This window comes from Typopeltis vanoorti, chromosome 15 (assembly GCF_054136105.1).
Source record: "Typopeltis vanoorti isolate ZY-2024b chromosome 15, IOZ_Tvanoo_1.0, whole genome shotgun sequence".
NCBI lineage: Eukaryota > Metazoa > Arthropoda > Arachnida > Uropygi > Thelyphonidae > Typopeltis > Typopeltis vanoorti.
This window is the reverse complement of record NC_143563.1, coordinates 118,629,066-118,641,840: the sequence shown is the minus strand read 5'-3', so window position 1 is coordinate 118,641,840 and position 12,775 is coordinate 118,629,066. Positions and strand designations below refer to the sequence as shown.

The 12,775-nt window shown below is 33.2% G+C and overlaps 1 protein-coding gene across 1 annotated transcript in view; it reads left to right on the top strand.

The window, feature by feature from the left end:
* Hel89B (histone acetyltransferase 1) overlaps positions 1-12,775 on the top strand; it is an 863,997-nt gene that overhangs the window by 316,744 nt on the left and 534,478 nt on the right. Inside the window, exons 14-15 of the mRNA XM_090405810.1 lie at positions 2,143-2,301; positions 12,389-12,528. Coding sequence (XP_090261936.1) covers positions 2,143-2,301; positions 12,389-12,528 — 299 coding nt within the window. The remainder of the gene's footprint in view (positions 1-2,142; positions 2,302-12,388; positions 12,529-12,775) is intronic.

The window sequence follows — 12,775 nt, the reverse complement described above, 5'->3', positions numbered from 1 at the left end:
AATCAGTGGATTTAATGAATTCAGATTGGCCCCTGAAACACTGAGGATGCACAGTGTCATTAATGCCATATGATGCAGTAGCAACTGAGAAAATATTTAAAAGAAAAAAAAAAAAACTTAATTTACATTTTTTGAATCAGTATAAAGAAATTATATATTTGGAGTGGAAAAATCTTTAATAATAATAATTATTATTATTATGTAATACCTCCAAGGAGTCCAAGCACTCCTCACGGGAGGGCACTCTGCTCTGCTATACACATCTAACCATCTTCCCTACTACTTATCATAAAATATTATTACCAGAATCACATTTAATTTTAATGTCTTAATTTGTAAAATTTTCGATTAGTGTTTCATAACCATTGTCAATACAGTAATAGGAAAACACTAAAAAAGAACAATATTCAATTGAAAATGCATGATATTATGTGCACTATTGGAAAATAGCAGGAAAATAGCCCTATCTGCATCAATACATATTCAAAACAAATTGCAAGAAATTAATTTAGTTAGTAAATTATTATTTAATATAAACAAAAATTTAATTACAATTTAAGGAACACATGAATGGTGAGTATTTAATTAATTCTTCCCAATATTGAAAAATTTTTAGTCAATTGCTTTTGTTCAGGTTTGGGTTGTGTATGTGTGCTTCACAGCTTCATTTGTAAAGTTTTTCCAGGAGAAAGTAACTTTTGTGTAACATTTTGGTTTTGTTCCACTGAATCCTTGTTTTGTAGATAATGTGTGGCTTGCTAAACTGGATTTGTTGGGTTCTTTAAGTAAAAATGTATTCCTAATGTTCTTCAAGACAAATTTGTGCAGATCGACCAATTTGTCCATAATAACTTAGCAGAAAATTTTACAAATAAAGACATTAAACTAAAATGTGAATCTGGTAATAATATTTTCTGATGAATTCTTTTTCTTGTATCTCAATTTTTTGACCAATTCCATACTACTTAATTCTTCTACTACATGCAGCTACCCTCAATATCATCTACTGCCCATCACCATCAATGATATTTTTTGTCTGTATGAGTTGGCTAATTCACCTTCAAATAAAAAAAAACCATAGAAATATTCCTCTGTTCATAATGTTGAATCAAACTTAGGCCTTTTCTGATCTAAGGGCACAGTATTCCTTCATTCTTCCAATTACACCACAGAGGTGCTTCCTTCTCAGATTTCCAAACATTTTGCATTTTCCATCATTGGGTATGAATGAAGCTAATTACTACTGTTTATTTACTGTACTTCTTTTAAATTACTGTGTTTTGAGTAATTTGTTACTTTGTGATATGCCAAAGCACTTTTTAAAGATAAAAAATGATGCATGCATATCATTTCCCATTATTGGTCCTCTTCCATTATAACAAATCAGCTAATTGATGAAAGCGACAGTGGAAAGACAAAAGAATGCAATCATTGATGTTCCCTAGTAAGTGTGATTTAAAAAAGAAAAAAAAAACTATATTACAAATAATATATTCTGATCTGGTGGTTCCATGTTCTATCTAATAAGGTGGAGGATTAAGTGAGGTTATGTTGAATTGTGATTTTGGAAATACTACCATTCTTTTCCCAGTTATATTCCATGGTCAGATGTTCCACTTTTTTTTTTTTTTTTTTAATCTGTGGGCTTGTACAAGTCAGGTGACCAGCATCAGTGATGCATGGGTGATTCCCATTAGCCTAGCATCCTTCCTCTTGAAACACCTTAAACTACAGAAATTCCATGAACAGCCCACAGTATTGTCAGTTCCTTAGATATATTTCATCTGGTATCCTACATCTATTTTTAAGTCTGTTAGATCACGTCCCTTGTCTACATCAGTCAGTAACTTGTAACTTTGAAAGAACGTGTCACATACCTCTAGTATCATGTATATACTAGGTTTTGCCATCATATAAATGCTACCTGGTGGAGGTGCATGGCTGCTTGTGAAATAACAGGTGGTAATATTTTGATTGGACCCTGGAGATCATAATTTATATCCTGTTCTTAATTAAAAGAGTTTGTATTAATGCTGTACTTTTATGTCCTGTGGGTTAAAATTTGTGGCAGTAATAATTTTATCTTTGTATGCTATATATATGTAAACCAGAAATATATAAAATTTATTTATTTTTTTATAGGTATGGCAACAACTGCTTAGCCATGCACCATTAGCAGCTGTATCAAATGCTGCTTGTCCATATCTAAATTCTTGGTTATGCTTATTAATGCAACCTGCCAAAGTTCCCTTTGATCCTAGGGTTAATCCAGTTTGGTTAGAAGTTCATCACAAATTAAAGGTACGTTTACTCTTATGTAGATAATAATGATGTTATGATTACTTATTTGCTAACAGATGTTCTAACATTTTGTAGGGTAGAGGATTGTAAGGAATTGAACATCTTTGAAAAAAAAAAGATTCTGTGGATCTAGGAGTTAATTGTATTTTCTAAAATTAATTTTACCAGAAATAAACCAACAAAAAAATCTTTATCTTTAGATTCTCACTTCTGCCATCAGCACATTGCAGCATTCTTAGGGAATATAACTCAGCAAAATTCTTAATATCATCATGTTTAATATCATCATCATACATATCATAGGATTTAGGCTTAGCATAGCTTGTTCTGGCCTTAGAAGACATCGTTGAATCGTTTAAGAGGACGTCCTGGTTTTCTTTTTCCTAATGGCTTGTACTTTAAGGCTTGTTTTGGTGATCTTTCTGTTTACATTCTTTGAACGTGATCCATCCATTTATGTTTATATTTTTTTATTTTTTCAATTACTGGTTCTTGGTTTAATTCTTTCATAATATCTTAATTTCTTTTGTGATCAAATAGGGTATACTTTGCAGTTTTTCTCATAAACTTCATTTCTGCTGTTGTTAATCTTTGTTTGTCTTTTTGTTTTATTGTCCAGATTTCGCTTCCATACATTAAGACTGGTAAGGCTAATGTATTGTATACTTTTAGCCTGGTTTGTTTTTGAACTAGGTTTGGTTTAAATATAGAGTTAATTACACGTGTTATTTTTAAATATTTTGCAATTTTTACGTTTATATCTTTTTCATTTTCATATGTGATCATACATCCTAGGTAGTTAAATGAATTCACCTGTTCTAAGATCTTGTTATCTATTACTATTTTTGTTCTTGCTGGATCTTGTCCTTTAAAGGCCATAGTTTTTGATTTTTCCGTTGATATTATCATACCATAATCTTTGGATATCTCATTTAGATTTAAAATAGCTTTCTGTAAGTTATCTTCAGAATTTGTAATTATTATTTGGTCGTCTGCAAAGAGGAGAGTGTTTAAGTTAACTGTAGGTGAAAGTTTAATTCCTTGATGTAAATTTTTACTCCATTTTATTATTATTTCATTTAAGTAGATATTAAAAAGAGTTGCTGAGAGGGAACATCCCTGTCGGACCCCTTGGTTTATCTCTCTTGTATATGATAGCTCGTGATTTAATCTTATTTGTATTTGATTATTTTCATATATACTTGTGTTTGCTTTTAGGATATTATTCGGTATTTGTCTTTCTTTTAATATGTTAAATAATATGTTTCTTTTAACTTTGTCAAATGCTTTTTCAAAGTCAATAAATGCAATATGTGTTTCTAAATTATATTCTCTTCTTTTCTCTATTATTAATTTTAGGCAAAAGGCTGGGTCTATACATGATTGTCCTTTTCTAAATCCATTCTGTACCTCTAGAATAAAGTTTTTGGAATATTTCATTAGTTTGTTATTTAAGATTCTGCTATATATTTTGTAACAGGAATTTAGTATACTGATACCTCAATAGTTTTTAGGGTCATCTCTCTTACCTTTCTTAAAGATAATATGATATATGTTTAATATGATACTGCCATTAATGCCATCTGTTCTTTCATACTCCTTGTCGGTAGTCTCTATTTTTGATTAAGTGTTTTATTTCTAACCCAGCTCTCAGATCCATAAGTTAAACTGGTTTCAACACTACCTTGTATACAGCTAATTTTGTGTTTTAACTAATTTCTGTCTTATTCCATGTAAATTTATTCAGCTAGCTTACGACCATACTAGTTTTATGAATTTTGGGGGGCATTAGAGAAGTAACCTGACACAACAAAAAAGGAAAAGTCAGAACTTGTTGGAGATCTAAACAGCAGATTAGACAGTGATTACCACATATACAGGAATAGTTTGGGAAGATTTTGAGAAAAAATCAAAGATAATTATAATAATTAATACTAGCTAGATTTCTGCTCAGTACATGACTGGTTATTACTAACATCATGTTCAAACTTAAAAATGCATACAAATTCACATGAAGAGATGATGCAAGGAATAAGAAAAGTCTCATTCACTATGTTGTTGTTGTTGTTGACAGTGATATTTTCCCAGTGGCTTCAGGACATAAGAGTACATGGAGGATTTGAAATTGAAAATAACCACTTAGTGTTGAGCAGGATAAATGAGATTTAATATTGAAAAGAAGGGTGTAAAATAAAGTTTTGAAATTAATCAAAGTTGAGTAGCTTTAAGAGGTGAAATTTAGACTAAAATATATAAACATTATTCAAGAAAAAATGAAATATTTTGAATTAAGAACCAAACCTTGGAGATCCAGTGGCATATCCTGAACAAAACATTGATTGATCCATTGAGATAGCATCTCGTGAATTTTTTTTGAAAAGAGAGAAATGTCACAACTCGATGGGATTCAGAGTAAGTTAAAGAAGCATTGCAAGAAAAGTACCTGGCGAATAAGTCAGCTTGTGCTCTTAGAGAATACAAAGACAAATGTAAGAAAGTGAAGCACTGTGTATAACTAGCCAAACAAAAGTCATTTACTTTTTATGTTCTTAGATTTTGCTAAGAACATAGAAAGTAAATATCAGGAAGGTGGCAAAATATTCTGGAGGCTATTAAATAAGTTGAGAAATGGAAGAAAGAGCACTATGAAAGGAATCAGAGATGATAAAGGTGATATGCAAACTAAAGATATTCCAGATGTTTGGAGTAATTATTTTGAAAGATTACTAAATGAAACAAGCAGCAAATGCATGCCAGTAGAAAACACAAGACAGTGTTCAAACCAATTTTGACTTATGGATCTGAGAACTAGGTTAGAAGTAAAAAACCTGACCAAAGACTGGAGACTGCAGATATGAGTCCTTTTTTACAAGTGGCAACCAACAGACAGAATAAAGAAAAAAAAATCCACAATGCATGAAATCATGGAAAATAAAATTCCCTTGGATTGTCCAGATAAAATGACCAACTACCCAGCATTTCCTCCAAATCAAGACAGGAAAAATATAATTATTAATCTTGAAATAGGAACTGAAAAGCAACTCTACTTAAGTGGGATAAGCTGCAGAAGAAGAAGAAGATTAATCTTGAAATAGGGAAATACTAGGGAAAAAATAGCCTAGAAAATTCTGCAATTTTGAGATCATTAGCTCTTTCAAAAATGCTCGAATATGGACCTGACTCAATAAAGATCTACACAGATGGCCTCCAAAAATCCAAATGGCAATTCTAGGAGTGGCGTACTCATCTGTGACTCTCAAAATATAGAACTACAAACAACCAACAGTATAGGATGCAACTCATGCCATGCAGAATTAATAGCCATTAACACAGCACTGCAACATTTGGATAAACAAAACCCAAAGGAGTTTATATTTTTCACAGATTCCTTAGCAGCCCTTCAAGCTATTAAGAACTGCTACATTAGCCATCAAGAAATACTTAGAGACATGGCAAAAAACAAACAAACATAAGGATTCTGAAATAATTTTCCAATGGATTCCTTCCCATGTGGGATTAAAGGGAAACGAAACTACAGATGAAGTAGCAAAAATGGCTGCAACATCTAGTGATATCACAGATTTTAATCTTTTTAAAACTACTCAAAAAGAAAATGCAAAAAAAAAAAAAAAAAAAAAAAATTATTCTCCAAGACATGACTCACCACTGGTATTCAGCAGAAAAACCAGGAGCCTACCATCAACTCGAAGTTTAATCGCTGTGACACTACCATGATCTCTTTCTTCAAGACTGGCCACGCAAGACAACTCAGGTTTAGCAATGGCATAAAAGTCTTCCCCATCCTCAAAATCTGTAACATTGAGGAAGTGTCACCACTGCATTTATGATGAATACATTTATATAGAATAAGAAAGAAATTAGTCAAAATTAAATTATCATACAAGCCAGTGTCCAAACCAATTTTAACTTATGGATCTGATGATTATTGGAGGGAACAGATAGCATCAGTGGCAATATCATCAGAAAAATGAGGATATTACGAAAGAGCCTGGGATTGTTAGTATTTAGGGATGTTTTAATTTCAGATGGTACTTTCTGGTATTTGTTCCAGTAGTTGACTTTTCGCTGTTTGTCCTGTTCCTTGATGCTACCTTGCCAGACTCTCATTTAATTAATGATTGACAGTATAGACTTCATCACTACTAACCTTTGACATTTGGTCTGTCCCTTGACATCTGCAGTTTAGTAGCTAGCATTTTGAGTGATGGATGGATGGCTCCTTATCTTCTATCTGTATAACTAATTCTTGGGTCCAACAAGACTCTGTTCTTTTGCCCACCTTCATAAACATAATACATATACATAAACAATCTTCATTATAAAATATTAATACCAGAAAGAGGTTTAATATTTTTATTGTGAAATTTTTGGCTAAGTTTCATATCCATTGTCAATACAGTTATAGGAAAACTCAAAAAAGAACAATTTAATTGAAAGCATGTGATATTATGTGCAATGTCAGCTGTAGGAGAAGAGCTCCATCTGCATTAATCATCAAATTCCTGCCATGTACCCTCAAGACTTTAACATTATCAGATCTTATATTTCTATCTTCTAAGGCCGTGTTTCTTAGCCAGTGGACCATGGCCCCCTAGGGAGCTGTGGATAATTTATAGAATGTTTCTAGTTTTTAAAATTTTGAAATCTCTTAATTATTTTTTGCTATTTATTTAAAATAACTATTTTTTGCAAAACTTGTATCGTTTTGTATTAGTAATCCATATGTGTTTCCCAAGGAATGCAATCCACAGCTTTTTAAGGCAAATGAGTACTAGTGTACTATAAGTTGACCAACTTCTCATGGGTGGGTTTGCCACCCAACTTTTTTGCAGTTAGTTTTGTAACATTTAATCAGAAACTTCATAGGTTTCGCTTTGTTGTCTTTCCATATAAATATGAATAAAACTCAATACGGATTGTACTTGTTTAACATTTTTATTATTTAAACACAGAGTTTAAGGCGAAGTATTAAGGGAATCATAGGTATAACTTTCATATTAAACAAGTAGAACAGAAATCAGAACAATGAAAACACGTTATACATACACGACATAGGTCTGAAATATAAGTACAGCCTAAAATGCATAAGTATAGTGTAAAATATGTTGAGGTACTAATTATGCAGCTTTAAATAAGAGATAATTAATAATATAAAAAATATATATTTAAAAAAACAAAAAAACTATTGGCTAAAGAATGTGTCGGGAAGTACTATTCCCCAGACATAGTAAAATAGGGATAATTTCAGTCCACTTCTGTTCAGATTTGGATATTGTAGTGAGGTTTCACAACTCTCTTTGTGGAGGCATTCCATAAACTAGTTACTTTTGTGACAGACCTTAATCTTTGTCAAAAGGATTTGATGTTGCTAATGCATTCTGCAAGTCCCAACTGTTAGGCTCATGGAATTTAATGTAATCAAGGTGTTTATCATGCTGCATAACCACCAATCTTATCATTTTGGCAAGTATACTCTATAGAGTTTTATTCATCGAATTATCACTAACATTCCCATTCATCATGTTATTTCACCAGTAAATATAATCTAAAATGCTTATAGCTTCCTATTGTAAACTCTATGAAAATTCCAAACCAACTATTGATAACCTTCTTGTGAAAGGCCAAGAAATCATGGTCATTTTGTCACATGGTGAAACTAAAAATTATAATTTTGTGGGAACTTTAGCAGTTCTCATTAAAATTTCTTTTAGTCACTATATATGTGGTTATATCTTGATATAACTCTGGAGCTACTTTGATCATTTCTGATTACTAAAGGAAGAGCATATCTGCATGACTGGCTCACATATTATAATGTTAAATTTTTCTTAGACAAAAGGGAATTGATACACTACAGTATTACTGGACTTTACTAAGGCTTTTGACAGGGAAATACTATTCCCCAGACTTTCCCAGAAAGATATTAGATATCTTTTCGATAACAGATATCGAAAAGTGGTTTACTGGCCGGAGGGGAGGATGAATCTTCTATCTTTAAGGTAACCAGTTTTGTACTCCAGAAGAGTTCAGTCCTTGGTTATATTGTTATCAAGTTTTTACATTAATGACATTGAAGACATATGGCTGTTTGCTGATGATGCAAACATAGGCAGGAAAATCTGAAATGCAATTGACATGCGCATTTGCAGAATAATTCGAATAGGCTGGAATTGTGGGTGCGTGAAATTGGATACCAGTTAAATGTTAGTAAATAACCCTGCTGATTAGCCCCATCTGAGTTAACTGCCTTGAGTTGGCCTTCTCTGCCTGGGATTGCTCTCCATTCATCACTGCAATTGACTATAAGACTACATTGAATTAAGAGGATGAAACTATTTAAAAAACCTCTCATAGCAAGAATTGACAGAATTTTATCCCCCCCCCCCAAGTAAATATTGCATAATGTGAGTGGTCTACACCATCTAGTCATAACTTTGTTATCTCCTAGAACACTTCTTTCTAAATACAAATATTGTCTGATTGTACAATAAAATTTCCACAATACAATATTATAAATCATTTGGATGTCATATTGCTGGTTTTCAAATCCATTCTTGTTCTTTCTAACCTTCCATAAATGGTATTTTAATTCATTAACTATAAATATCATCATTTTCTTCTCATTGACAGGTGTGGGTATTGCAAAAAATAACCTGTTCTGTTGTAAGCAGTGGAATGCGCAACACATTACACACTCTATTCCAAATAGGCAGGACAAGAGGGCAGCTGTAGAATGCGTGTTCTACTGTTTCCAATCAGTAACAGATGTCACAGATTGGATCTCCAATGTTAAAGTACCTCCATTTGATGGTATTGACTGGAAGGCAGCCATATGCAATTCTCCAAGCAAGATCCCTCCTGTTAGGATATCCTTGGAACTTCAACAAGTTATGAAACAAAGTATTGTTGTCCATACCTAACTGTGGAACTTCACAGCAAAAGTGATTCACAGAAATTACAGAGTGTTTTAGCAGTCATAGAGTTAAGCACAGAGTTGTAGTATTCAGGAATAATCTCAGCTTTTGGACCTTTATAATCGTTAACTCCAAACAGCGGAAGATGAAAATCCAGGTAGTACAGGAGGTCTGCACATGTGTGATTAGTCTGCAATATCTTATAGATTTTTGAAGCTGTATTGCTTAAATAGCAGAATTTTAAGACTAGAAGTCCAAATCCTTCATGCTTCTTTGATAGTTGAAGAAATTCCTTTTTAACCTCTTGGTATTGGCTGGACCAAAAAAATTGCACAGGCTTACTATATAATTGCTTTTCTTCAGCTTCTGTGATGTTTGTAATATTTCTTATGTACAACAGCAGAAAAGATTATGGTTTCGAGTACTATAGTTTTAGAAGAAAAGGAAAGTGGCCCTATTTTCCAGTCTTTTAATATTTCAAAGTTCTTGTATATAAATTCTTGGACTGGTAATATTGTGTAAGTGGAGAAGGGAATTCCAAGTATAATGAGGGGGAGTTCTCTCTTAGGGGTTAGTCCAAAAGGAATGCCTCCAAGATCTCACTTTCCAAAAATTTTTAATTTTGTCTTGTCCACATTAATGGTTAATCCACTGCTTTTGCTGAATTTTTCCAAAATACAAAATATATATATATATGGAATCATTATCCTTCCAAGTTCCCACTACATCATCAGCATATGCATATGTTCCTTTATAGTTGAAGGAACTGTTATTTCTCGCACAGCATGTGTATTGTCGACTTCCTGTAAGAAAGGTTCAAGAACCAATGCAAAGAGCAGTGGACTAAGAGGGCAACCTTGCTTGACTCCTTTTTGAATTTTTACCAGGTCTGATAGGAGGTGGGTAGTTGAATTGGCATAGGCTCTTTTGATAACAGATAGCAGCTTTTTATCTACACTAATTTGTTGGAGGATGCAGAACAGAAAGGGATGCCAGACATCAAATGCTTAAGTAAGGTCTACTGATAGCATTGCCATCAACTGCTTTTTTGTGTTAACTAAGCAGATTAGATCATGTAACAGAAATAGATTAAATTCTACTGCTTGACCTGGTACTCCTACACCTGTGTGCTTTTAATTATGTATCTCATTCCCACTTTGAACCTGTTATTGGTAGTGTGGAAAAATATCTTGTAGTCAGTATTAGATAGAGAAACAGATATCCAGTTGCTGATTAAGGTTGCTACATTCTATACCATTATGTTGGTTTATTATTATATATAATGAAATTATATTATGCCCCTCCATCATATAAATTATTATATGATGGAGGGGCATCAAGGAGGATGAGGGTGACTTGTAGAGTGCATCAGAGTTCTGTACTACTGCCACTACTGTTTAATTTTTGTATTAATGATATAGGGAAGGATTTAAGAGGGATATTCAGTTTTTTGCTGATGATGATGTAGAACTAGAGATGATGCAGTAGTTAATAAAGTTGATGTAGATATCTTGCAGGATGATATAAATAAATTGACATTGTGGGTGAAGGATAATAGTTTTTAATTTCAATTGAATGGGTGTATAATCTAAAGTTATGCACTTCTTGTTGAAAAGATTACATACTATGTATCATATCGATGTTACTGGATTGCAGGAAATTGTGAAGCTAGGGACTTTGAAGGGAGGGATTAATGATGGACAGAGAGTTCAAGTTCAGTGGGTATATTGTAAAAGTGGATGAAATAGCTTCACAGATTACTTAGATTCTTCATTTTAAGGCTAAGAATCACTGCATCTTCACTACTCTGCACAGGGACTTTGAGGTTAATGGAGAAGAAAGAGTTGAAGTTTAGTGGGCATATTACAAAAGCCAGTAAAATAGCTCAAATGATTACCTGGATGATGAAAAATACAAGCAAAATAGGGAGTTCATTATTTTTTGGAGGTAATAAAGAGGTAGTGGAGAGGATTCAGACATGAATGACCAAGCTGGAGACAGGTGAATGGAATTACTAACTATGAGGATCGGTTGAGAGTGTGTGGTTTGCAGAGTTTAGTTGATAGGCTGAAGAGATGGAACATGATAGAAAGCTGTAGGTTATTAAAGAGGTTCTACAAGTTTGACATATAGGAAATTTTTCGTGACATGATGAGTAGAGAGAGAACTACTGGTAACCCATTGTAGTTGTGTAAGAGTGTTGCTATTAAGGGTGTGTGTGTGTGTGTGTGGACTATATTTTTTTGTTTGGAAAGCAGTGAATGAATTGAATAGATTGTCAGAAGTAGTTGTAAGTGCCCTGACAGTGAATGAGTTAAGGAGAGGTGTGGTAGGTATTGTATCTATAAAAGTAGTGTGGATTTCCCATGATGAGTCTTCTGACTCTGTGGACATACCCATATAATAATAGTATAGAAATAGATGGAAAAAATAGTTGAAAAAGTTTTATAGCTTCCTTCCCTTCCCTTCACCTCCCCACCCACCCTCCTGCATAATTCTCTTTAGAAAAACTGGCACATCGCATTAGTACTTCCCTTACAAAATCTTTATATAGGCTCCTTAAATATATCAGTTTTTTTTTTCCTTAGTCTACTAATATGGGCCTCCTTCTTTTCAGCCATTTTCTGTCCACTGCTAGATGAAGGCCTCCTCCAGTTCTTTCCACCTTCTTTTAGGATGTCCTCGGCCTCGTTTCTCTTCTTTTGGAATCCATGGGCCTAGCTTATAAAAAATGTTTATTTTATTTTAGAAATGCATGTGCTGATATAATAGTTACACTAATTTATTATGGTTTCACGTAGCATAATTGGAAGGATCAGCGTACCAGAAGTTGTTTTGCTGGCCTGGTTGGCCGAGTGGTTATCATATCCGCTCTCCAGCCAAAAGGCTGAGGGGTTCAATTCCCACCGTGGGAATGGATGTTTATGATTGTCTGTGAAAATACTAGTGGCGGTGATGGGCAATAGATGGCTTTGGTGTAGTTGGTGGAGACAGAGTTTGTGGAGTAAGCACTCCCTCAATGAGTCTTTGGACTCCCTGGAGGTGTCATGTAATAATAATAATAATAATATTTATTTTTAACTTTTCAGTTAACATTTATTTTTATTCATTTATTTATTTCTCATATCATTAGTACTTTCTGTATTCCATAGGAAAAGAACCAAGGTAGAGGACATAAATCTAATTCATGTGATCTTCAGGAACACTTCTACATTGGAGGAGTGGAATCTTTAAGTGAACACCAGGTAGAAAGAGAATACTGTATATCCAGAGCAAGGATTATGGGTGCTAGGTAATGGTTTCCTTTTTCAAATAGCATATACAGGATTTATAGCATTTATAATAAAACTTGGTTCTTCCTCGAGATTTAAACAGTAGAGTACAAAGTGAATACTAGATATATAGAAAAGTTTTGGAAAATTTTCAATAAAATAGAGCAAAGCTAATATTAATGTTGAGTACCAGGATTTCAGTTCAGGACAAGAAGTAGGCATTACTAACCTGTGGCACCTAATAAAAATTGATAGAAATTCACATGT